This window comes from Procambarus clarkii, chromosome 65, assembly GCF_040958095.1.
Source record: "Procambarus clarkii isolate CNS0578487 chromosome 65, FALCON_Pclarkii_2.0, whole genome shotgun sequence".
In the NCBI taxonomy this organism is placed as follows: Eukaryota; Metazoa; Arthropoda; class Malacostraca; order Decapoda; family Cambaridae; genus Procambarus; species Procambarus clarkii.
The window spans coordinates 9,886,153-9,912,581 of record NC_091214.1 but is presented as its reverse complement, the minus strand read 5'-3'; the positions used below and the strand labels follow the sequence as shown (position 1 = coordinate 9,912,581).

Below are 26,429 nucleotides of genomic sequence, written 5' to 3'. Positions count from 1 at the left end.
CTCCTTAGCTAATGTCCCGGTCTAACATAACATACATTAGCCCGATAAGCTCCAGGGAGGCTACCTACCTTGAGGCTACCTTGAGGTGCTTCCGGGGCTTAGTGTCCCCGCGGCCCGGTCGTCGACCAGGCCTCCTGGTTGCTGGACTGATCAACCAGGCTGTTAGACGCGGCTGCTCGCAGCCTGACGTATGAGTCACAGCCTGGTTGATCAGGTATCCTTTGGAGGTGCTTATCCAGTTCTCTCTTGAACACTGTGAGGGGTTTGCCAGTTATGCCCCTTATGTGTAGTGGAAGCGTGTTGAACAGTCTCGGGCCTCTGATGCTGATAGAGTTCTCTCTCAGAGTACCTGTTGCACCTCTGCTTTTCAACGGGGGTATTCTGCACATCCTGCCATGTCTTCTGGTCTCATGTGGTGTTATTTCTGTGTGCAGGTTTGAGACCAGCCCCTCAATTATTTTCCACGTGTAAATTATTATGTATCTCTCCCGCCTGCGCTCAAGGGAGTACAGATTTAGGCTCTTTAGTCGGTCCCAGTAATTTAGATGTTTTACTGAGTGGATTCTAGCAGTAAAGGATCTCTGCACGCTCTCTAGGTCAGCAATTTCTCCAGCTTTGAAAGGGGCTGTCATTGTGCAGCAGTACTCCACTCTAGATAGCACAAGCGTTTTGAAAAGTATCATCATCGGTATAGCATCTCTAGTGTGAAAAGTTCTTGTTATCCAACCTGTCATTTTTCTTGCAGTTGTGACGGCTACTTTATTGTGTTCTTTAAAGGTAAGGTCTTCCGACATGAGTACACCCAGGTCCTTTACATTGCCTTTTCATTCTATGTTATGATTTGCCTGCGTTTTGTACGTGGTTTCTGTTTTTATATTTTCAATTTTTCCGTAGCGCATGAGCTGAAACTTATCCTCGTTGAATACCATATTATTTTCTGTAGCCCATAGAAAGACCTGATCAACATCTGATTGGAGGTTTGCCGTGTCCTCTATGTTGGACACATAGAGCCTCCGGGGCTCACCCAGAAAATAGCGTTTCATTACATTCAACGCTGGTTTTTTCCCTTTCGGCTGCATTGGTCACGGAGGTCTTACGCGCGCATGGCCTGTTGGCTTCGGCCATGTGTTTCTTTTCCCTGCTCGAGCTGTCCTCGGACTGTCTTGAGGAGGATGTGGAGGCGCTTGGGGCTGCCTCTGGGTCTGGTGTGTTGCCCTCTGCGGTGCGTTAGTCGTCTGTATTGTTGAAGCTGTTCGTGCCGATCCTGAGGGATGCCGTTTCTGTTTTTTGCTTTCCGTCTTGTGTGTTGGCAGGCAGTGCTCGCTTCTTCTTTGGAATCCACTTGGGCCCTGGCTCTTAGGTTGTCTTTGCCCTTTTGCCTGTTGCTGTTTACAGAATCTGCGGTTGTGTAGTATCTGCAGGCAGCTTCATCTAGTTGCCATCCTATGTCGGACTTGTTGGTTCTCCAGGGAGGTTCATGATGGGGGGGGGGCCCATCCTGGAGGGGCAATGCCAGGGCTCGAAGTTTCTCCCATCATGGTAGGCTCATGGTACCAGATTTGGTCCCGGCACAGTCTTCAGAACCGTCCGTTTCTAGTCGGTGTAGTGATCGACCTGTGCGCCGCCTTGGTTCTTGTAAGAGACGTCAGCCCTTTCGTGGTTCGTCCCATTGACGGGGCAATGGTGGGGAGGCTCGCCCTATTTGCTCACATCTGGACTCAAGATTTGTGGGCCTTTTGGGTCGTTTTGTGTGGCCTGCGGTAGCGTTGGGAGGCCCCTCCTCCTTTGAGGAGTTCAGAGTTGGCAGGACAGGCCTCTTCTCCTATGCTCTGTCAAGTCATCTCGGAGAGGGTTCACTTGGGCATGGTCGAAACGACCTTGTCCCCCCCCCCAGGTTAGTTTCCTGCCTCTTTTCGGTTCTGAAGCGAGACTGTGCAGACCTCAGGTTCATTCTGGACTTGTCCCGTCTGTTTAGGGGAAAGGAGGGGGCAGTAAACCCATGGGTTTATTGCCCCTCCTTTTGGATGATTACTCTGTCCTAGGTACGTCTTCAGTTGGAGCCGGGAGCTTGGATGGTGCCCCTGGACATCAAGGGTGCGTATTGGCATATCCTGGTTCATCCGGGGTTCAGGGACTGGCTTGGTTTTGTTGTGGGGCTTTGGGGGTACCGTTTTCATTGCCTTCCTTTCGGCTTGAATCTGAGGCCTCGCCTTTTTACAAGCCTTACTCGGATCGTGGTGGCCCGTCTGCGTCATTTAGGTGGTTTGGGTTTTGGCCTATTTCGCCAACTGGCTGGTGTGAGCTCCCAGCCGATCCGTGTGTCTGCTCGTCAGGGATTTGGTTCTTTCCCAGCTCGCCGGGTTTGGGTTCCTGGTGAACTGGCGGAAGTTCCATATGGTTCCCTCTCAGGTTCGGTCTTGTGTGGGACACTCAGACCGCTTCCTTGTCTCTTTCTCTGGTGGCTCTGCTTCAGCTGCGTTCCTGCCTTCACCTGTTTTTGAGGGGCTCCCATATCACGCGGCAGTTGCTCGAAGGTTTGTACGGGAGCCTAAACTTTGCCACAATGGTCTACCCAGTGGAACCGGTTTGGCTTCATCGGCTGTTCTGTTTCCTTCATGGACCTCCATTCCGCCTCTCTCGCAACCACTGGGTTCGGCCTTCGGGGGCTTTGCATCAGTTGCTGCGTCACCAGCTTCCTCTTCGGGTTTTTCGGGGTTCAGTGCTGTGGCACCTACCCGCGCCCTCGCTCTATGTGTTCATGGATGCATCTTCTCTTGGCTGGGGCATTGTGACCAGTGCTCACCAGGCCGAATAAGTAGGCTGGGGTGAATAAGTAGGCTCCTTGTCATCCTTGACTGCCATCAGCTCCCCAAGACATAACTGTGACGTGCTTATCTCTGAAGCTAGACACAGATATAATGAAATAAACAATGATGGAGTCAGAGTCTGTCTCCTGTGGATTCCTTCCCATATTAGTCTCCGATTGCATGATAGAACTGATGAGTTGGCCAAAATTTTTGCTCGTAAAGAGGGAATTGATTACCAACTTGGTCTGCCTTTGAGCAGCCTGAGGGCAGTAATATTCCGGGAACATCAACTTAATTTCGGAGACTTAAGGTAAAGTGAAATTCACACCAGTTCCTCCATCTATCATCATTCTATTATGCAGGAAGTATGGGTCTGGACCACGTCTATGGGTCATCCAATAAGGTTAGCAGACTTTTAGATGTTACCACTGCTAGGCTTAGGCTCGGCTACAAGTACCTCTGGGAGTTTGTAACATCTGCTGATGTAGATTTGACTAAATGTAAACTCTGTCAGCAGAACTATTCGCATACTTTGTGTCATTATATAATGAAATGTGAACAAATTGCAGAATTTAGAGATAACACCATCAATGGTGTCCAAGAAATGTGTAAGTACTGAAATGAACACATCCACAAGGGCCGTGACGAGGATTCGAACCTGCGTCCGGGAGCATCCCAGACACTGCCTTAATCGACTGAGCTACGACAGGGACTCGGGTGCAGGGGGGGGGGGGTTGTGTAAAAGCCTGGTTTGTGCCTCGGAGAGGCTACGGGATCCAGCAAGTTCAGTAGAACTTCGGTTTCAACCCTTTTAACCCTGTCGTAGCTCAGTCGATTAAGGCAATGTCTGGGATGCTCCCGGACGCAGGTTCGAATCCTCGTCACGGTCCTTGTGGATTTGTTCATTTGATGCATCACGTTAGTGTGATCTCTGTGTGTGATGTGTAAGTACTTCATTCATAATGATGTGCCGCCCGAAATTGTAGTGAAGTATCAAAAATTTGCTTATTGTAGGTAATGCATGCACATGACTGTAAAGCTGCCGCCCAATTGGGTGGGTGTACAGCAAGACTAGTATTTTTTTTTTTTTTTGAGATATATACAAGAGTTGTTACATTCTTGTACAGCCACTAGTACGCGTAGCGTTTCGGGCAGGTCCCTGGAATACGATCCCCTGCCGCGAAGAATCGTTAAGTAACTGTGTGACCCACTATAGATGTAAAGTGCCTTGTATAGTGACTGTTGTGAGCTTCTTGTTGAATAACTTGTGATACAAAAGATTATAAGATTACAAGTGTGTGTGTGTGTGTGTGTGTGTGTGTGTGCGTACATACATTCGTACACATGTACACATGTACACCTGTACACATGTACATGTATATGTATGTATGAGCATGTGTACATGTACATGTACTCACCTAGTTGTGCTTGCGGGGGTTGAGCTCTGGCTCTTTGGTCCGCCTTTCAACCGTCAATCAACAGGTGTACAGGTTCCTGAGCCTACTGGGCTCTATCATATCTACACTTGAAACTGTGTATGGAGTCAGCCTCCACCACATTGCTTCCTAATGCATTCCATTTGTCAAACACTCTGACACTAAAAAAGTTCTTTCTAATATCTCTGTGGCTCATTTGGGCACTCAGTTTCCACCTGTGTCCCCTAGTGCGTGTGGCCCTTGTGTTAAATAGCCTGTCTTTATTAACCCTGTCGATTCCCTTGAGAATCTTGAATGTGGTGATCATGTCCCCCCTAACTCTTCTGTCTTCCAACGAAGTGAGGTTCAATTCCCGTAGTCTCTCCTCGTAGCTCATACCTCTCAGCTCGGGTACTAGTCTGGTGGCAAACCTTTGAACCTTTTCCAGTTTAGCCTTATGCTTGACTAGATATGGACTCCATGCTGGAGCCGCATACTCCAGGATTGGTCTGACATATGTGGTATGTAATGTTCTGAAAGATTCCTTACACAAGTTTCGAAAGGCCGTTCTTATGTTAGCCAACCTGGCATATGCTGCTGATGTTATCCTCTTGATATGAGCTTCAGGGGACAGGTCTGGTGTGATATCAACCCCCAGGTCTTTCTCTCTCTCTCTGACTCTTGAAGTATTTCATTTCCCAAGTGATACCTTGTATCTGGTCTCCTGCTTCCTACCCCTATCTTCATTACATTACACTTGCTTGGGTTAAACTCTAACAGCCATTTGTTCGACCATTCCTGCAGCTTGTCCAGGTCTTCTTGAAGCCTCAAGTTGTCCTCCTCTGTCTTAATCCTTCTCATAATTTTGGCGTCGTCAGCAAACATTGAGAGGAATGAGTCTATACCCTCTGGGAGATCATTTACGTATATCAGAAACAGGATAGGTCCAAGTTCAGAGCCCTGTGGGACCCCACTGCTGACTTCACGCCATTCTGAGGTCTCACCCCTCACTATAACTCTCTGCTTCCTATTGCTTAGGTACTCCCTTATCCACTGGAGCACGCTACCAGTTACTCCTGCCTGTTTCTCTAGCTTATGCATCAACCTTTTATGGGGTACTGTGTCAAAGGCTTTCCGACAGTCCAAAAAAATGCAGTCCGCCCATCCTTCTCTTTCTTGCTTAATCTTTGTCACCTGATCGTAGAATTCTATCAAGCCTGTAAGGCAAGATTTACCCTCCCTGAACCCATGTTGATGGGTTGTCACGAAGTCTCTTCTCTCCAGATGTGTTACTAGGTTTTTTCTCACAATCTTCTCCATCACCTTGCATGGTATACAAGTTAAGGACACTGGCCTGTAGTTCAGTGCCTCTTGTCTGTCACCCTTTTTAAATATTGGTACTACATTTGCAGTCTTCCATACTTCTGGTAGGTCTCCCATTTCCAGTGACCTACTATACACTATGGAGAGTGGCAAGCAAAGTGCTCCTGCACACTCTTTCAATACCCATGGTGAGATTCCATCCGGCCCAACAGCTTTTCTCACATCCAGCTCCAATAGGTGGGTGCTTCTTGACCTCATCTCTTGTAATTTCAAACCTTTCCAAGGTCACCTGGTTTGCTGCCACCTCTCCTAGCATCGTGACTTCTCCCTGTTCTATTGTAAAGACCTCCTGGAACCTTTTGTTGAGTTCTTCACACACCTCTTTGTCATTCTCTGTGTACCTGTCCGCACCCACCCTAAGTTTCATCACCTGTTCCTTCACTGTTGTCTTCCTCCTGATGTGACTGTGTAGTAGCTTTGGTTCGGTCTTGGCTTTATTAGCTACAGGCATACCTCAGAATGCGAGTTTAATCCGTTCCTGGAGACGCCTCGCCTTCCGAAAACTCGCATTCCGAAGTTAATTTCCCCATAAGAAATAAAGGGAAATGAATTAATCCGTTCCTGACTACCCCAAAAACCCCACATCAAACTAAATTTTTATACCTAATTTACCTAATTCATCTAAATAAACCTACAAAACTATGTTCCAGTTATTACTTACCTTACTGTCGAGTGCTGTAGGCGTATGGAAGATGGTGAGGAGGGGGGAGGAGGAGAGGAGTTACTGTTTGGAAGGGGAGTCCCCTTCCATAATCACATCAGGCAGTGAGGACCTTTCTGGTGTGCTCTCCCTGGGACGTTTAACCTGAGTGCCACTAGGTCCTGGTTGAGGCTCACTGCTCGATTTCTTCACCAAATATTTGTCCATGGAAGCTTGCTTTTCCCTTCTTCGCAAGCTCTCTCTGTAGTAAGGCATCACATTGTCATTGAAAAGATTAAGACAACGGCCTACTACAGCTTTGTCTGGGTGAGTGTGTTCAATAGTTGTTTGAATCTCTTCCCACATCTGACACACCTTCTTAATTACTGCAAAAGGGACATTCGCTGGTGCTGTTGCCACCACCTCCTCCTCCACTGCAGAATCATTCGCTGCTGTGTTGGCTTGCTGTTCCTGTTGAAGGGCTAGGAGTTCTTCGGTGGTCAGTTCTTCGTTGTGTTCTTCCACCAACTCCTCCACATCATCACCATCCAATTCCAAGCCCATTTTCTGGCCTAGACTAACAATTTCCTCAACAATAGGCGCATCATTTATAGGCTCAAACCCCTCAAAGTCTAGTTCTCTCACACCTTCAGGCCACAATTTTCTCCAGCCAGAGATCAGGGTTCTTTGAGTCACTTCTTGCCAGGCTTTGTCAACGAGTTTTAAAGCACTAAAAATGTTAAAATGCTCTCTCCAGAACTCTTTGAGGGTGAGGTTTGTGGCTTCAGTCACTTCAAAACATTTCCGGAAAAGTGCCCTTTCATACAGTTTCTTAAAATTCGCTATGATTTTCTGGTCCATAGGCTGAATTAGAGGAGTGGTGTTAGGAGGAAGGAATTTAACTGTGAGGAATTTATTGTATTGAGGCATCAAATCATCTTCCAAGCCTGGAGGATGAGCAGGAGCATTGTCAAGGAGAAGCACGGCTCTGAGTGGCAATTGTTTCTCCTGCAGATATTTTTCTATGGCAGGGCACAGCACTTCATTCACCCACTCCGAAAAAATAAGCCTAGTCACCCATGCTTTTTTATTAGACTTCCACATCACAGACAAACGGGTTTTCTGCACATTATACTGTTTGAAAACCCTTGGATTTTCAGAATGATACACTAGCAAGGGTTTAATTTTTAAATCGCCACTCGCATTTGAACACAGCACAAGCGTAAACCTATCTTTCATAGGCTTGTGTCCAGGCAAGGATTTTTCCTCCTTGGTAATGTATGTCCTCTTAGGCATTCTTTTCCAAAACAGTCCTGTTTCGTCACAATTAAACACTTGTTGCGGTAGGTATCCCTCAGCCTCTGCAAACTCTTTAAATTCGTCAATAAATCGTCCAGCGGCTGGTTTGTCTGAGCTGGCTGCCTCCCCATGCCTTGTAACACTATGGATACCACTTCTCTTTCTAAATTTTTCAAACCAGCCCCTGCTTGCCTAAAACTCTTTCTTATCTGCATCACTCGTTGCAGGGGTCTTCTTTAGAAGGTCTTCGTGCAACACCCTGGCTTTCTCAGAAATAATGGCCTCCGAAACACTATCACCCCTCAACTCCTTGTCGTGTATCCAAATTAATAACAACTTTTCCACTTCTTCAAGTATTTGTGGTCTTTGTGTCGTTAATGTTCTTACTCCTTTTGCCACATTAGCACTCATAATCTTATTTTTCTTCTTAAGTATAGTGCATATTGTTGATGTCGCTTTGTTGTACTGCCTACAAAGATCAACAACACGTGTACCGTTCTCATGTTTTCGAATGATCTCTTGTTTCTCCTCTATTGTCATCCTCACATGAGCTTTCTGGCCTTTATCCTTACCACTGGCTTTCTTGGGACTCATGGTGAGATATATAATAATAAATTGTATAGACAAATCACCAAAAATCCAACAAAACACTGAAAATTCACGACAAGAATTGATGTGGGGGTAGTCACTGCGCGCGAGACAATGGTGAACTGAGGGGCAGCGGGGCAGAGGGGCGACGATCGCCGAACGACCACGCGCTAGGTCGGCTGTACGCGTATCAACAAACTCGCGTTCAAACTCGACTCCCGAAGTAACCATCGCCTTCCGAGACAAATTTTTGGAGTAAATACACCTCGCCTTCCGAAAATCTCGCATACAGGGACAATCGCATTCCGAGGTACCACTGTATATCATTTTCATACCTTTTCTCAGCTGCTCTTCTCACACTAACATACTTGTTCCTGGTTCTCTGGTATCTCTCTCTACTTTCTGGTGTTCTGTTATTACGGAAGTTCCTCCATGCCCTTTTGTTCAGCTCCTTTGCTTTCATACATTCCCTATTAAACCATGGATTCTTCCTTTGCTTCTCTGTTTTTACCTGTTGGGCTGGGACAAACCTGCTTACAGCCTCCTGACATTTTTGGGTGACATAGTCCATCATGTCTTGTACGGACTTGGTTCCGAGTTCTGTGTCCCAATGTATATCCCATAGGAATTTATTCATCTCCTCATAGTTTCCCTTTCGGTACGCCAGCCCTTTGTTTCCCAGTTCTTTTTTGGGGGTGATAATTCCTAGCTCAACCAGGTACTCAAAGGTCAATACACTATGATCACTCATTCCCAAGGGGGCTTCCAACTTAACTTCCCTTATATCCGACTCATTTAGGGTAAATATCAGATCAAGCAAGGCTGGTTCATCCCCTCCTCTCGTTCTTGTCGGTCCCTTGACGTGTTGACTTAGAAAGTTTCTTGTTGCCACATCCAGTAGCTTAGCTCTCCATGTGTCTGGGCCTCCATGTGGGTCTCTGTTCCCCCAATCTATCTTTCCATGGTTGAAGTCTCCCAAGATTAGTAGCCTGGATCCATTCCTGCTAGTCACAGAAGCTGCTCTCTCTATTATATTGATGGTGGCCAAGTTGTTTCTATCATATTCCTGTTTGGGTCTTCTGACATTCGGTGGGGGGTTATATATGACTACTACTATAATTTTCTGTCCTCCAGTTGCTATGATGCCTGATATGTAGTCACTGAAACCTTCACAGTTCTGAATTACCATCTCTTCGAAACTCCAACCTTCTCTTAGTAGCAAATCTACACCACCTCCTCCTCTCCCTTCTCTCTCTTTCCTCACTACATAGTAGCCCTGTGGAAACACTGCATTTGTTATGGTGTTTGTTAGCTTTGTTTCTGTGAGTGCTATTATGTCTGGGTTTTCTTCTAGTGCCCATTATCCGAGTTCACTTGTTTTATTTGTAATTCCATCTATGTTAGTGTACATTGCCTTGAAGTTCACTTTCTTCAGTTCATTACACATGCTCATACATGTATGTATGAGCATGTGTACATGTATACATAACATCAATAAATGTGTAACTAGGGTCAAAAATTGTTATTTGCTTAGCTAAATGAACTAGAGGGTTCAGTTCCTGAATTGATTATATGCCTCTATAATCCTTTACACCACTGCCCACGGGATGGGTATGGGGTGCATAATAAAGAAAGAAATTGAATTGTCTGCAGTCTTTGCCAATATGTCTTGGGCTGATATTTGGGCCTGGTGTTTTGGTGACTGAACAGGGTCTTGGTGACCAAGTATCTTGTGATTGTTCCCGATCATGAGCGGCCTTGTGTGGCCTTGGGTCTTGTGTGGTGGCCATTGTCCTCTTCCTCATCCTGATACCTGTGGTGCTCCCTTCTTCCTGGTAATTGCTCTGTTTTTCTTTTTCCGTGGGTTCCTTCAGGGAGCCACAAAGGAGTTCCCCCCAGAAAACCATCATTGAATGTAATGAAATGCCAATTTCATGGCATTCCAACCTCCATCTGGAGGCACATTCCATGTGCCATCTGGGAGCCTCAGTGGCTCCCAGACACCTCCCACCCCCAGGGTGACAGGGTGACAAGGTGGTTTATATGGTCATAAGAACTGGTGGTGAAGCAGCTGGCTGACCCAGTCTGACTCCCTCCTTCCCCAACTGAGAGGGGGAGGAGGGCTGAATGAGTTCTTGCTAGTTTCACAAATTTTGTATCATTTGTTTACATAGTTGAGGGAGTTTTTTGGCTATTCTGAGGCTCCAATATGGTTTGTAGCCAAGCAGTACTCTGTTTTTCTTTCGCTGACTTTCTGGGTGCCTTTCCTTGGTGGTAGCAGACATGAGTAAATTCAACATAAATTTTTTTTATAGTGCCACTGTTCCCTGTGCCTCTTTGAGGCGCATACCAATAAGAACTCTGCAATCTAATGGCACCCATTAGTTTGGTATTTTATTAACATAGTAGCTTCAGGGAGCCTCCAGGGCTCACCTAGAAATTAGTGTTTATTACATGCAATGCTGTTTTTCTGTGGGGAGCCCCTACGGCTCCCTGGAGCTTATCGGGCTAATGTATGTTATGTTAGACCGGGACATTAGCTAAGGAGTTCAGACCTACCAGGGACCAGCGCCAGAACCTGGCCCCTTCAGAGAGGTTTCAGGGAGCAATGGCCCTGGAAAACCCCATATGGTTGGGGGTTTTCCTTATCTGCCATCGACCGGGGTTAGGCACCCAGAAAGGTAGGCGTAACAAAACAAACCCCACATGGTAAGAAACTACAACAAAAACCGAACAGAGAGGTAGAAAACTCCCTACAATCCCAAGGAAACAAGCAAACAAGCAAACATCACACTTTACTGCCGCGCCGATCGTCCGCGCAGCCCTCCCCACCCCAGGAGGGGGAGGGGGGAGCCCCGGACCTACCGCGCCGGCTGCCAAGCTCCAGTTCGTTCGCTAATGTCAACCGGGATTGACGCTTCTCTGGCCTCAGTTTCCTAGGCAGTGTTTGCCTTGTGTGGCGTTCACTGCCATGTGTTGTGGTGTGCGGTGGCCAGGAGTACTTCATCAGTGCCGGGGCTGCATGTGCTTAGTGGCTGACTTCCCTAAGCGCCCTGTGAGTACTGCCCTTGCGTAACAGGGTTATCTTCCCTGGGGCGTTCGGGAACCATTCCCGTAGAGGTTCTTGCTGCTCGGCATTTGCCTCGCCCTTGGGGCCAGCTGGGGCTTGGGGCCCTTGTTTGGCCCTGGGTAGGGATTGGTATTGTGCTGGTTAGGGCGTCAAGGTGTTGCGCAGCCTGCCACCTAAGCGGCGGCCGGTTTCTGTTGCCTCTGGAGACGGTGTACTTTTGCGGGGTTTTTCTTTTGTTTTTAATTTTCTTGCCTGGTGGGGGTCTGCCTAAGGTGGTTATAGTTCCACTGGTAGTGTTTGGCGGCCCTCTGCTAGGCCCCCGTGCTTGTACACGTCTCAGGGGTTTTCAGTGCTGTAATCTACCCTCTTGTTATGTTTGGGTTTCTTAACCGGTTAGCAACACCTTGCCCGGGCTTCCCGTAGTTGTTACCCTACGGGCCCTGGAAACCCCTGTCTGGGCTCCGGGGACCATTGAATGTGTCTTCCGGGTTCCAACCCGTCTTGAACGGGATCGTTGGTTGCTGTTCCCTTGTCTCCGGGTGACAGTCGCCATTTTTACCTCCGTCATGCTGCCTGTTGGGTCACTGACACCTTGACCCGGAGTCTTGCGAGTGATTCTCTGCTTGTTCTCCAGTACTCTCCTGATGTTATTACTGTTCAGAGTACAGGCGGCATCCGTGTTGCAAGCTAGGTTAGGTTGCTGCAACATGCTAGGTTGGTTTCCCACTCGAATGCCCCGTGGCCGCCCCATTTGGTTAGGTGCTGCTCGCCCCTTTCTCTCCATGTTCCCGGCTCCGGACCGTCTGCGGGTTTCGGGGTCGGGGCGGGGTTCAGTTGCGGCAGAGACTCGGGCGGTTTTCGGGGGATGCCCCGTTCGGGTTGGGGACGGAGGTTTGAGCCTGTGCCTCCTGCCAAGGCTTCTGGGTCTTACCAGCGGCCCTTTCTTGTTGCCTTTCCCATGGGCTCTTGCTTTTCTTTAAGGGCGGAGGGCTTGGAGGACGGCTCTGCCCCGGGGCCTCTGTTGTTGGTTCCCGGGGCTGTGGGGGTTGCCTGCTAGCAGTTCTGGGGCGGTTTTGCCCCTTCAGGGGTTTTTCTGCTGTTGGGCGTCATTTTTCGCCCTTCCAGTCTGCTAGCTTCCCACATTTGCTGGCGTGTTTTTGTGTATTAAGCGTCAGTCACAGCCCCTGCTGGCGGCCATTTTCGTCTGCCGGTTTCCCGGCGTGGCCACCAGGGCGGCGTTGCGGTTTGTTTACATGCGTCTGGGTGTGCGAGCGAGCGTCTCTGGTGAGTTTTCAAAAAATTTGCAGGGTTTTTGTTCTCCTGTTGTCGTTTCTTTGTTTTTCTGGTGTTTTCTTGCCGTTGCCTGTTCCTCTGGGAACGTTTGGGTGTTGATTTTGGGTCTGAGCCTCTGGGTTTAGGCTCAGTGCCCCTGGCTGGTATGCTTGCTCCCACACCTTGCCCCTCGGTTTTCGGTCTGTTGGGACCGTTTTCCCAGGGCGTTCTGCTGGGGTCTGTGCTTTGCCTTTTAGTGGTGTTCTCCGCCGGCAAATGTGGTGGTTTGGGCTCCCCCTGGTTCAATTCTGGGTTCCTTTGGGTTCCTTGGTTTCGTTCTGGAGGTTTCTTCCTCTTGGGCCCCCTTTTGTGGGTTCAGGGGACTTTGTTTCCTCGTGTGACCCGGTTCTGCCTTTTGGGGTTCCGGGGGTCTTCCTGGCTTGCAGACTGAGCTTTTTGGGTCTTGGCACATGTTGTGGTTGTGCTGGGACTTTGTGGTTTTGCTGTCGAGGTGGGCCTTTTGATGCAGTTTTGTGCCTTCTTTGCCTGGCCGGCGTAGTGCTCTTTGCCACTAGTCGGCGGCTTGTGCTTTTACAATATATGTCCTCACCTGGTTGTGCTTGTGGGGGTTGAGCTCTGGCTCCTTGGTCCTGCCTCTCAACCGTCCGTCAACAGGTGTATCGGTTCCTGTGCCTCTTGGGCTCTGTCATGTCTACATGTGACATTGTATGGGGGTCAGCCTCGTTACTTGTGTGAGGAGTCGCCACATTACTTCTTAGTGCTTTCCCGTTCCCATTCTGACACTCAAAAAAAAAAAAAAAAAAAAAAAACTTTAATTCTATCTGTGGCTCTTTTGGGTACTCAGTTTCCACCTGTGTCCCCTAGTGCGTGTGCCCCTTGTGTTACATAGCCTGTCCTTCTCAACCCTGTCGATTCCCTTGGGTATCTTGTATGTGGTGATCAGGTCTCCCCTCACTTCCTCTTCCAGCGAAGTGTGGTTTCATTCCCGTAGTCTCTCCTCATGACTTCGGTAGTGTACTTTTTCTTTCTGAAGGGGTTCTGTTCCCTTCTCTGTTGACTGGGCGCTGGGGAGCAGCTTGCTCTGTTGCCTATCGCTTGGTCCCGCTGTTGGTGGGCGCTTTGGGTTGTCTTCCGGCCTCTGCTGGCGTCGGAGGACGGCTTCTCCCCCTTGGGGGGGGGGTTCAGAGCTGGCGGGGTGGGCTTCTTCCCTGCGCTTCGTCATTTCCTCTTCGTGGGTGCGTGGGGCGTGGTCGATCCGCCCCATCCTTCTGGGCTTCCCGTCTGCTCTTTGCAGTCATGAGCTTTTCCCGTCTGCTCTTTGCAGTCATGAGCTTTTCCAGTCTGCAGTTCTTCTGGACTACTTCCGTCTGCGCCCTGGATCCTCTGCCCTGCTCGGAGGACTGTTGTCTCCTGTTCGGATTCTGTTAGGGCCGGGTGCATGGATGGTGGACCTGGACCTCCAGGTCACTTCTTGGCACGTTCCTCTCCAGTTTTTCTGGGGCTAGCACGGTTGGTAATTACCTATGTGTACTTACCTAAGTGTAGTTACAGGATGAGAGCTACTCTCGTGGTGTCCCGTCTTCCCAGCACTCTTTGTCATATAATGCTTTGATTATAATTGTCATATTGTCATATAATGATTGTCATATGTCATAATATGTCTTAATATGATTGTCATACAATGCTTTGGTGGTGGGGCTTCAGGTTTGCTGTTTTTATTGCATTCCCTATTTTGTGAAGGGCACTTTGTATACTCTTTGCATCTTTACCGGATCTTAGTGCCCTGTCTGCGTCTGAGATTCGGTGTCTGGCCTACCTCGACGACTGGCTGGAGTGGGCTCCCAGTCAGTCCGCTTGTCTGCTCGCCAGGGGATGGTTCTTTCCAGATCGCTGGGTTTGGTTTCCTGGTGATCTGGAGGTTTTACCTTCTGTTTCCGTCCCGGGTTCGGACCTGGGCCTTGTTTCAGGCTCTTGGGCCCCTCATTGTCTTCCCTCCAGAAGTGTTACTGTGGCTGTGGTCCCGCCTTTGGCTGTTCAGGAGGGGGTCTCGGGTTGCTCAGCGGTTGCTTGGGCGGTTGTGCGGGAGTTTGCACTTCGGCGTGCTTGTCTGCCCGCGGAGTCGGGTTTGGCTCCGGCGTCGGTTGGTTCCTACGGAGACTCCACTTCCGCCTCTTGCATTCCTTGGGTTCCTCTGGGGATCTGGTGTTGGTGCTGCGTCACCAGCTTCCTCTTTGGGGTTTTCGGGGTTCCGTGCCTTGGCAGCTCCCCGAGCCTTCGCTCGATGTGTTCACGGACGGGTCGTCTCTCGGCTGGGGCTTTGTGACCAGTGCTCACCAGGTCGGCCGAGGTTGATGGAGTCTGTCTGTCCGTCGGGCTCACAGCCCGGTTCAGGTGTTCATGGCTGTCTGGTTTGCGCTTCGGAGGGTTTGGGTCACTAGGTACTCTACCATTCAGCTCTGTTTGGACTGTTCTCTGGTGGTTCTTGCCGGAACCACAGGGGGTTTGGTTAACCGTGTGGTTCGTGTCCGGGGTGTGTCCTGCGTCCTGGTGGACAGCTGTCTCAGTTCATTCCTCTTCGTGGGTTGGCCAGTCGTCGCCGATTCGTTTTGTTGGCTCTGTTGGGCTTATGGACTCCTGGCCATGGACGTCTTCGGGTCGGCGTGGTCTAGGCGTCGCCCGTTTTGTGGCGCCCTTCCCACCTGCGAGGACTTCACGGTGGAGGCTTTCGGCAGGCCTGGTCGAGGTGGGGGGTACCTGTACCTCTTCTCCCGGTTCAGCTGTTGCTTCGGGTTCTGGCTCGGTTGCAGCCCATTCCCACGAGAACAGTCCTTATGGTTCCACGGTGGCCGGCCCGGCCTTCTTTTCAGACGCTGCTTGATAGGTGTCCGTACCCGGGGCGTTTTTCCTGAAGCTTCGCCTCTTTCAGCAAGCCGAATCGGTCCTGTCCGTGACTGGTTCGGCCTTCTCTTTGGCTCTTCGCGTCTGGTATTTTGACGCAGGTATCGCCATCTCTATGGTGTTCAGGTGGCTTTGTTGACGGTGTCCCACCTGCGAGCTTCGTCTTGGAGACTGTATGACGTTTATTACGTTTTCTCGCGTTTTGTTTCCCCTCCGGCCTGCTCATGAGTCGCCTGAGCCATCCTGGTCCTTGTTCAGGGTGCCTTCTTCTCTTCCCCTCAGTTTGTGGTAGCCCCTTCGGTTTCAGTTTCCTCCTCTTTGGTACTGGTGGTAGCTTTATTGGTGTGCAGCCTTTCTCTGTCCTGGCGACGGTCGAGACGGCTGCTTTCCGGAGGGGTTCTTGGGGTATTGGTACTTGTTTGGTTTGGCCGGGGGGTGCGTCCTGTGTTGTCCAGTTGTGCTTTTTGCTGTTGCCGGCATACCGTGCCTGGGGATGCGCTGTGGTTGATCCGGTTCCTTCGTTCCCTGTTTTCAGGGCTCGGGTCTCCCGGGTCGTCCGCAGTGTTTTCCTTCTTCCTGCGGTCTGTCTTTGCGCCCGTGCTGTTCAGACGTTTGCAGCAATTGCTGCTGTGTTGGTGACGTTTCGGGCGCAGGGAATTGTGGGTCGCACAGGTTTTTGGCCGCCCATCCATATGTGCGTCTGTTCTTGGGCGTTCTTGTTGCCTTGGGTCGCAGGTTTGCGACCGGTTGTCTTGGCTTTGCGTTGCAGAGTTTGTGGCGGCCGCCTCCCGGGTTAGCCCTTTCTTTTCCTTCTCTTTGGGTATGAAGCTCCAGGGAGCCGTAGGGGCTCCCCACAGAAAACCAGCGTTGAATGTAATGAAACGCCATTTTCTGGGTGAGCCCCGGAGGCTCCCTGGAAACCCTCCCTCCCACCGGTCGGCGGTTTTTTCGCGTTGGTTGAAGCTTAGCTTCCGAACTGGAGCTTGGCAGCCGGCGCGGTAGGTCCGGGGCTCCCCCCTCCCCCTCCTGGGGTGGGGAGGGCTGCGCGGACGATCGGCGCGGCAGTAAAGTGTGATGTTTGCTTGTTTCCTTGGGATTGTAGGGAGTTTTCTACCTCTCTGTTCGGTTTTTGTTGTAGTTTCTTACCATGTGGGGTTTGTTTTGTTACGCCTACCTTTCTGGGTGCCTAACCCCGGTCGATGGCAGATAAGGAAAACCCCCAACCATATGGGGTTTTCCAGGGCCATTGCTCCCTGAAACCTTTCTGAAGGGGCCAGGTTCTGGCGCTGGTCCCTGGTAGGTCTGAACTCCTTAGCTAATGTCCCGGTCTAACATAACATACATTAGCCCGATAAGCTCCAGGGAGCCTCCGGGGCTCACCCAGAAAATGGCATTTCATTACATTCAACGCTGGTTTTTTAATGTACATTTCTGGGGGGAGCCCTGTCGGCTCCCCGGGGCTTACTAGGCTGATATGCTAATGTCAGACTTTGGCATCAGTCATGTGTATGGAGTTCTGTGGGCCTTACCTTGAGGTTACTTTGAGGTGCTTCCGGGGCTTAGCGTCACCACGGCCCAGTCGTCGACCAGGCCTCCTGGTTGCTGGACTGATCAACCAGGCTGTTGGACGCGGCTGCTCGCAGCCTGACGTATGAGTCACAGCCTGGTTGACCAGGTATCCTTTGGCCTACTAGGGACCATTAGCCAGAACCTGGCCCCCCTCAGAGACCAGGGGGACCGTCCCTTCCAGAATGTGGGGAGTTGAAGCTGTTTGCACCGATCTTGCGGGAAGCGGTTTCCCTGTTTTATACTTCCCGCCTCGCTTGTCGGCAGGCGGTGCTTGTCTCCTCCCTGGAATCTGCACCAGGGAGGTCCTGGTCCCTGGCTCTTAGGATGTCTTCTTTTTTGTCCTCCTCTTTTTGAGGACTCTGCTGTGGTGCAGTATATACAGGCTGCGTCGGCTACTTGTCGTCCTATGTCTGACTTGTTCTGTTCTGGTGGCTCTGTGGGTCTCGGAGGAGGGCTCGGGGTTTCGCTCGTCGTGGTAGGCCACTGGTGCCAGGTTCTGGTCCGGCCCTGCCTTCAGTCCCGCCTTCGTCTGCTTGGCGCGGTGTTCGCTCAATGCGAGGTTCTGGGTCTGGGTCTCCTCCACATTGCCCCATTTACGGGGCAATGTGGGGGAGGCTGGTGCTGTTCGCTCACGCCTGATCCCACGATTTGTGTGCATTTCGGGTCATTTCCTTCGGCCTGCGGTGGTGTCGGGTGGCCCCTCCTCCTTCCGGGGGTTCGGGGCTGGCGGGGCAAGCCTCTTCCCCTGCGCTCGGTCAGGTCATCTTGGAGTGGATGCACTTGGGTGTGGTCGAAACGACGACGTCCCTCAGATGGGTTTCCCGTCTGTTTCCAGTCCCGAAACGGGACTGTGCGTACCTGCATTTTGGACTTGTGCCATCTGGACCCTTGGATTCATTGCCCCTCTTTTTGGATGACTACGCTGTCCCAGGTTCGGTTCCTGTTGGAGCTGGGCTCTTGGATGGTGTCCCTGGACCTTTGGAACGCTTATTGGCACTTCCCGATTCACCCAGGGTTCTGGGACTGGCTCGGTTTTGTTGTGGGCGTCAGGGTTACCGTTTTCATTGTCTCCCGTTCGGGTTGAACCTGGCACCTCACGTGTTCATGCGCCTTACCTGGGTCGTGGTGGCCCATCTGCGTCTCTTAGGTGTTCGGGTGTTGGCCTACCTCGACGACTGGCTGGTTTGGGCTCCCAGCCTGTCCTCTTGTCTGTTAGCCAGGGATTTGGTTCTTTCCTAGCTTGCCAGGTTTGGGTTCTTGGTGAATTGGAAGGAGTCCCATTTGGTTCCCTCCCAGGTTCGGACCTGGCTGGGTCTTGTATGGGACTCTCGGACTGCTTCCTTGTCTCTTCCTCCTGAGTCTCTCCCGTGGCTGCGGTTCCGCATGCGCCAGTTTTTGGGGGCTCTAGGGTCACCTGGCAGTTGCTCGAGGGTCTGTGTGGGAGCTTGAACTCCGCATGATGGTCTTCCCGCCAAGCTGAGTTTGGCTTCGTCAACTGTTCTGGTTATTTCGGGGACGTCCCTTCCGCCTCTCTCTTGCAATCGCTGGATTCGGACCCCGGAGGACTTGCTTCGGCTGCTGTGTCACCGGCTTCCTCTTCGGGTTTTTCGGGGTTCAGTGCCTTGGCGCCTGCCCTCGCCCTCGCCCTGTGTGTTCACGGATGCGTCGTCTCTCGGCTGGGGCTTTGTGACTAGTGCTCACCAGGCCGGCCAGGGGCAATGGGGTCCGTCCTTCTGTCGGGCCCACAGCACAGTGCGGGAGTTCGCAGTGGTGTAGTTTGTGCTGCGGAGGGTTCGGGTCGCCCTCGAATCGAAGATCTGGCTCCATTCGGACTGCTCTCCGGTGGTTCATTGCCTGAACCAGGAGAGGTTCGATGTGGTCCTTGGCTCTTTGGCGCTGGTCGCTTCGGATGACTCGCCTGCGGTCTATCCCTGTGCCCATGACGTTCGTAAGTTCGCTGCTCTTGCTACCATCTTTGGCAACATGTCCTGGGCTGACATTCGGGCACGGGGCTTTTGGCGGTCGAACAGGGTCCTTTCTGCTCATTAACTTGTGAACGTTTCGGTGCCCAATCGGGCCTGTGTCGCTTTGGGATGGCAGTTGCAGCCAGTTGTCTCGACTTCGAGTTGAGGAGTGAGCAGCGACCGCCTCCCGGGTAAGTCCCTCTTGTTTTCCTCTTCGGGTAGTTAGCTCTGAGGGGCTGACGGGGCTCCCCCCAGGAAACCAGCATTGAATATGATGAAACGCCATTTTCTGGGTGTGACCCGGAGGCTCCCCGGCATCCCTCCCTCCCTCCCTCTGGTCGGCGTTTTTTCGTGTGTTTTGACATCCACCCTCAAAACTGACGGGTGGATAGCTGGCGTGGGGGGTCTGAGGCTTCCCCTCCCCCCTCCCCGGGAGGGGGGAGCTGCGCAGACAGCGGCGTGGCGACGTGTGACATGTTCGTTTGCTCGTTTATTTTTAGGGGAGTTCTATCCATTTCTTTGGTGTTTGTAGCAATATTTTCACCAGAATAGGGGTTTGTTTTGGGATGCTTACTGGGTGCTAGACCCAGTTGATGGCAGGCATAGAATGCTTCCAACCACACGGGGGTTTCTATAGACTATTGCTCCCTTTGCCTCTCTGAGGGCAACCCGTTCCCGCACTTTCTTAGTCAATATTGACTTACTTAATACGTGCATATGTGACATACTAAACATACTAGTTTACCTTGAAAAGCTTCATAGAAAACACCGACCTTACCTAACCTTCTTAGTATGTTAAGATAAGCATCTTATTGCTTCGTAATTACAATTATTACTTAACCTATACCTATAATAGGTATACCCTAACATACTAAGAAGGTTAGGTAAGGTTGGTGTTTTCTATGAAGCTTTTCAAGGTAAACTAGTATGTTTAGTATGTCACATATGCACGTATTTAATAAGTCAATATTGACTATACGAAAGTGCGAGAACGGGTTGCTGAGGGGGCCAGGTTCTGGCTCGTGGTCCCCGGTAGGCCCACAGAACTCCATACACATGACTGATGCCAAAGTCTGACATTAGCATATCAGCCTAGAGCAGCCTCCGGCTCACACCCAGAAAACGGCGTTTCATTACATTCAACACTGATTTTTTTACTTATTCTAGGAAGAAGCCATTGAACCATCTGATAAGAACCTTTTTCCTGCATATGACTGGCTGATTGGTAACCATTCAGATGAATTAACTCCATGGATTCCTGTCATTGCTGCTAAATCCAAATATACAACTCGTTTCTTTGTAATTCCATGTTGTGCCCACGACTTTGACTGCAAGTACCGAAGAAAGTATACAGGTAGAAGCCAGTACTCAGACTATCTTGAATATGTCAAAGAAGTGGGCAGTGTTTGTGGCTTTGAAGTATGGCAAGACAAGCTGAGAATTCCTTCGACCAAAAGAGTTTGTCTGATTGGACAGGAGAGAACATACAGTGCACTGGAGACCCCTCAGATGAACCAAAAGATTGACCAGTTTATTAGAAAAAGAAGCACTAAAAGTATAGAGAGTCAGACACGTGATGGTAGTTGTGAGAACCTTGGAATTAACACACACAAAGCAGGGAACCATATTCTTTGGACAGAAAATTTTAAAGCTCGGGATGCTGTGCAAGCTGTGCGTAATTGTACGCAGCTTGAGAAGACAATCAAAGATGATCTTGTGTCAACTGTAGCCAGAATGCTCATGGAAAAAAAACACATACTAGAGGTAATGATTCTAAAAGCTACAACTGTTTATTATTTGGTATCAGTGGTAGAAATACCTAATGGTTTTGTCATGTTTATTTCTTCATTTTACTTTCTCAACTTTACCATTTAATATCTTGAGCATGCCTTACTCTATTATCTTTAAAATACTAAAATTTAAGCCACAAAAGTGGCTGCTTGGAAAATTGCATGTGAGGTCATGCACCACATTGGGAGGTAAAATAGTGCTGTGTTCTGGTTATGTGTAGGTCATCGCCCTGCTACTGCTGCCTTCGTAATAGTGGCATTGACTGCACTACCAATGTAGTCATCTTGTTTGCCAGTGCTTGTTCTTCACTGATTGTCTCTCAAACACAGTTTGCTCTCCTCAATGTTCTTGAAGTCCCAGCTTGAATTACGAAGTATGTCCATTAAAGTGCTAGCGCTTACCTTACCTTGAGGTTACTTTGAGGTGCTTCCGGGGCTTAGTGTCCCCGCGGCCCAGTCGTCGACCAGGCCTCCTGGTTGCTGGACTGATCAACCAGGCTGTTAGACGCGGCTGCTCGCAGCCTGACGTATGAGCCACAGCCTGGTTGATCAGGTTACTGGGGTCCTCAGCGCTGGGGACTATTTTTTCCCAGTCTCACATTGCTATTAATGGCAGTGATCTCAGAAACTGCCATGAGGATATCCAAGATATTTTAGAGGCCAAGGGACACTTGGTACTCCAGATGGACATATTCACTCTTCATCCCTGTGATAAACATGCACAGTCTGTCCAGATACCAAAAGTAACTTTTGACCCTCGCTCCCTCCCCACATTTGTTATACATCATGGTATCAAATGTTCAATGCAAGAATATATCCCCTCTCCCCACCAGTGCAATCAGTGCTGAAAGATTTGCTATGGCTCTGCCACTTGTCATATCGAGGTCTTCCTTTGACCCTTGAGTGGCAATTATGGACATGTGATGGATTCTTGCAAATCTCTCCTTGATCGATGCATTAATTGTAGTGAAACCCATCGTGTGTTTTTCTGGACCTGTGTACACTGCAAGATGGAGCACTACATCTTCTCCCTCAAGCACAATAACAACATTCCCTTCTCAGAGGACAACTGTGGTACCTGGATCTCTTCCAAGATGTGATGCTTTGCATGCTCTGACCGTTCTGACTCTCAGGCCTGCTGTCCTTCTGGTCCCCAGCTCTGGAACAGATTGTTTACAGGTTATTGTTAGTTATACCTGTACGACTGCTCCTTGTGTCCCATCACACTCAGAAACCATGTCCCTCCTGACCCCTTTCCCTAGGTCTGTGTACCTTACTCGTAACCGTTCCCTGTCTGCCTTTTTGTGCTTGGTCCCATTTTCTGCAACCTTATCTTTGGATACTTTGGATGCCCTTACAAACCCCATCTGGTGCTCTTATCTGCCTCTTGTTCATTCCAGTCACCATGATTGTTATCATGCCTCTGCATCCCAGCTGGATCTACCAGTCATCTCCAGCTGAAACAATTACTGATTTCACATAATACATAGCTTCCACCATCTCTCTCTTCAACATACTTCAGTCATCTTGCTATAAACCTAAACTGGATGCTTTCACCTCCACTTTTTCCCTAGAAAAATGATCTTGATCTCTGTTGTTGCTTTTCCGCATGCTGCTACCCTGGAATCTAATGTCCTTGGTTTGACGTATGGCGATGCTACCATATCTGAGCCCACTAATGTTTCCGAGCTTGAGGAATGCCATTCCTCTGAATGGCATGCCTCTGCCTTTTCCCTCACCAGCTTCTGACTGCATTTTGACCTCTTCTTTCTTACCTGTTCTAAGGTATTCTTCAATGCTGTGCAGTACTTGCTTAGCCTATGCCTCTGGATTCAGATCTGACTTATCCCAACCACAGCTACTCATTGTTTTTCTTACCATTCTTGCTAAGTGCTTCTTCCTCTATGTTTTCTGACAATGCTTTTAAGCAAATTTTTATAAGGTGTGCTTTTAACTCTTAAATTGGGGTTTATACAAATGATGTAAATAATGTATGGTTATAATACATCTATGTAGATGTAATGGAGTTAATCTAGATCCAAGAAAAAAAAAATTCTGGGGAGAGCCCCTTTGGCTCCCTGGAGCTATCCAGGCTGATATGTATATCCCTAGACTTAAACATCAGTCAGTGTGACTGGAGGTCTAGGCCTACCGGAGACCCCGGCCAGAACCTGGCCCTCTCAGAAAGGCATGAAGAGCAATGGCCTATAGAAGTGCACATGTGATTTGGAGCATTCTGCATCTGCCATCAACCGGGACAGGCACCCAGGAAGGTAAGCGCTCCAAAACAAACCCCTATTCTGGTTAAAACAACAAATATAGCCAAAACGAGTGGACAGAACTCCCCAAATGAAAACTAGCAATCAAGCATGACGTCACACGAGCCATGCCGCTTGTCTGCGCAGCTTCCCCCCCCCTTTCCTGGGAGGGGAAAGGGGGAGCGCCAGACCCCCTGCACCGGCGATCCAACCACTAGTTCTTAGGCTGATGTGCTTGTGGCACGGTCTGCTGGCTCCAGTTCTAGATTCTCTTGTTGTGCTGTGCCTGGTGTTCAATACTGCTCTTACGGTGGCGTGCGAGCTGTGCGTAATATTCACAGGTACTCGAGCTGCATGTGCTTAGGGTCACCTTCCCTGCCCTGAGTGCCCTGTAAGTACCACCCTTGGGACTTGGAGTTATCTTCCACAAGTCGCCTTGGGGTCTACCTCTGGGGTATTTTGCTGCTTGGTGATTGACCACCCTGAGTGTTGGGATGTTTTCCTCCCTTGTCTACCTTGGGGTAAATGGTAGTTTTTGCACTGGGGGGGACAGGGTACTGCACAGCTAGTTTTCACCTATTACAGAGGCCAGCTCTGTTCCTCCTGGGTATGTTGTCCTCTTGCGGGGTTTTTCTTTTACTTTTAGTTTTGGCCTGGTAGGGGGAGTCTGCCTTATGTCCCTTGCTCCTATTTAGCTAGGGTGTTGACCTCCTGTGTTCAATGGTACCCCCTGCTTCGCCCCTATGAATGGATACGTTCCGGAGGTTCAGCTTTAGCACTTTGTTTGGTAGACTTGGGCGCTGGTTAGCAGTGCTCTGCCTGGGCTTACCCTTAGCGATACCAGTCTAGGGGACCCTGGGAATTCCCATGGTGGTGCACGGGTCCAATGAATGCGACCCCTGGGTCTCCTCTTGCCTTGTGCGAGTTTGAGGGTTGCTCTGTCCCCTTGTCTGAGGGCGACGCTCATTGTTTTTCCTTCCCTCATGCTGCCTGTTAGGTCGGTGACACCTTCGACCCTGAGTCCTTTGAGCACTGTTGCTTGTTGGTGACTTAATTCACCCAATCTGATGATGAGGATATTTGGGTGCAGGCAGCTCAGGCGCTGCATGATAGGTTTCATGCACAGTCCTCGACTGTGAGGCTGTCAAGGTCGATGCCTTTCGGCTGGACTGATCGAGGTGGGGCTTCCTGTAACTCTTCCCCCCCCCCCCCCAGTTCTGCTATTGCTCCAGGTCCTGGCTCGCTTGGAGATTTACCAGGGAAGTGTAGTCCTTCTGGCTCTGTGGTGGCCGGCCCAGCCTTGGTTTCAGGCCCTGCTTACTCGGTGTCCAAACCCGGAAGTTTTCCTCGTTGCTCCGCCTCTTTCAGCAGATCGGCTCTGTTCGTAATGAGACTGGTTCGGTCTTCTCCTCGAGTCTTCGCGTCTGGAGTTTTTGACTCGAGTCTATCACCATCTCTATGGTGATCAGGTTGCTTCTTTGATGGTGTCCCACCTGTGGGCTTTGTCTCGGCGGCAATATGAAGTTTCCTGGCAGTTCTTCCGGTTCTTTTTGTCTCTCCGTCGTTGTACTTCGCTTTTGGTTGCGGTTGTTTTATTCTTCCTCTTGTGGCTGTTTCAGGACCGTCGTCTTATGCCGAATACTGTCGCCTCATATCGTACGGCGCTGGCGGAGCTGCTACAGCTTGCTTTCAGAATAGATGTTACTTCTGCACCGTTTCGCAAGCTGTCTTGGGTGTTGTTTCACCTCTGACCTGCTCATGCGCCACCTGAGCAGTCCTGGTCCTTCGACAGGATGCTCTCGTATTTGTCTTCTCCTCGTTTTGTTGTGGCTCCTCCGGTTCAGAATTGTTTTTCTATGACTCTTTTCTTGTTGGCATTGGTCTATGGGGATCAGGTCAGAGAGCTTCATGCTCTCCTCCGGCGCAGGGGTTTTTGTTCTTTTGGTCGTGGTGATAGGTTTGTTCATTTGCAGCCGTCTGATTCTTTTCTGGCGAAGAATGAGATGGCTGCTTTCCAGAGGGGCTCCTGGGTTGTTGATGCTTTGTTGGTCAGGCCAGGGGTTCATTATGTGTTGGGTCCAGTTGCGGTGCTCTGTCGTTATTTGCGCGCCACGTCCTCGGTAGCCGGAGACACGCTTTGGGCTGATCCGGTTTTCCTTCTTCCCTGTTCCCGGGTTCAGGGCTCTCAGGCTCTCCGCAGGGTTATTCGGTCCAGCCAGCCTGCGGTCTATCCGTGTCCCCATGACGTTTGTAAGTTTGTTGAACTTGCTGTTATCTATGGTAACATGTCTTGGGCACGGGGATTTTGGCGGTCAATCAGGGTCCTGGTTGCACGCTACCTCGTAAAGGAGTTGGAACCGAAGTTCTACTGAACTTACTGGATCCTGCAGCATCTCCAAGGCACAAACCAGGGTTTTACACAACTCCCCCCATGCACTCAAGCTTTGTCAATAGGCCGTTCTCCCTCTTCGCCCTTACTTCATTACACACAGAAATCACCATTGCGTGATGCATCAAATGAACAAATCCACAAAAAAACAACAACAATTAGGTGAGTACAAGGGCCGTGACGAGGATTTGAACTTGCGTCCGAGAGCATCCCAGACGCTGCCTTAATCGACTGAGCTGCGACATGGTCAAAAGGAGTTGAATGGCCCTTGTGGATTTGTTCATTTATTGCATCAGATGCATCTGATGATGAAACTCACAGATGGGACACCATCAACGAAGTCACTTGATCACCTTAGAGATGGTGATACACCCGTGTCAAAAGACCAGACGCGAAGAGCAGCCGAGAAGAAGGCCGAACCAGCCATGTACAGGACCGGTCCAACCTGCTGAAAGAGGCCCAGCTGTGGGAAATGCCCCGGGTTTGGACAACAATCAAGCAACGTCTGAAAACAAAGTTGGGCCGGCCACCAAGGGGCCATGAGGACTACTCTCCTTGGGAAGGACTCCAACCGAGCCAGAACCCGAAGCAACAGCTGGACCGGGGGAAGAGGTACAGGTAACTCCACCTCGACCAGTCCTGTCGAAAGGCATCCACTGCGAATGCCTCACAGGCGGGGAAGGGTGCCACATAGAATAGGAGATGCTGAGACTACGCCGATGCGAAGATGTTCATGTCCGTGAGTCCGTACGTACGGCAGAGCCGATGAAACGAGTTGGCGACAACCAACTAATCCATGAACAGAGGAATGAACCGAGACAGGCCGTCTGCCAGGACGTTGGACACTCCCGAACATGAACCGCACGGAGAGCCAAACCCCGAGAATCCAGCAGGTGAGCCACTAGAAGGAACCAACCCCAAAGAGGCAAGGACCGAAGAGAACCCCCCGTGGTTCCAGCAATAAACCACCTGAGAACAGTTCGAATGTAACCAGATGGTAGAGCCCCGAGTGACCCGAACCCTCCGAAGTGCAAACCAGACAGCCGCGAAGTCCTGAACCTTGCTG

At 50.2% G+C, this 26,429-nt stretch overlaps 1 protein-coding gene across 2 annotated transcripts in view; it reads left to right on the top strand.

Moving 5' to 3' along the window:
- LOC123770980 (probable tRNA (uracil-O(2)-)-methyltransferase) overlaps nt 1-26,429 on the top strand; it is a 156,979-nt gene that overhangs the window by 114,649 nt on the left and 15,901 nt on the right. For both annotated transcript variants that reach the window (XM_045763146.2, XM_045763145.2), the window contains one exon: nt 20,094-20,690. In XM_045763146.2, coding sequence (XP_045619102.1) covers nt 20,094-20,690 — 597 coding nt within the window. The remainder of the gene's footprint in view (nt 1-20,093; nt 20,691-26,429) is intronic.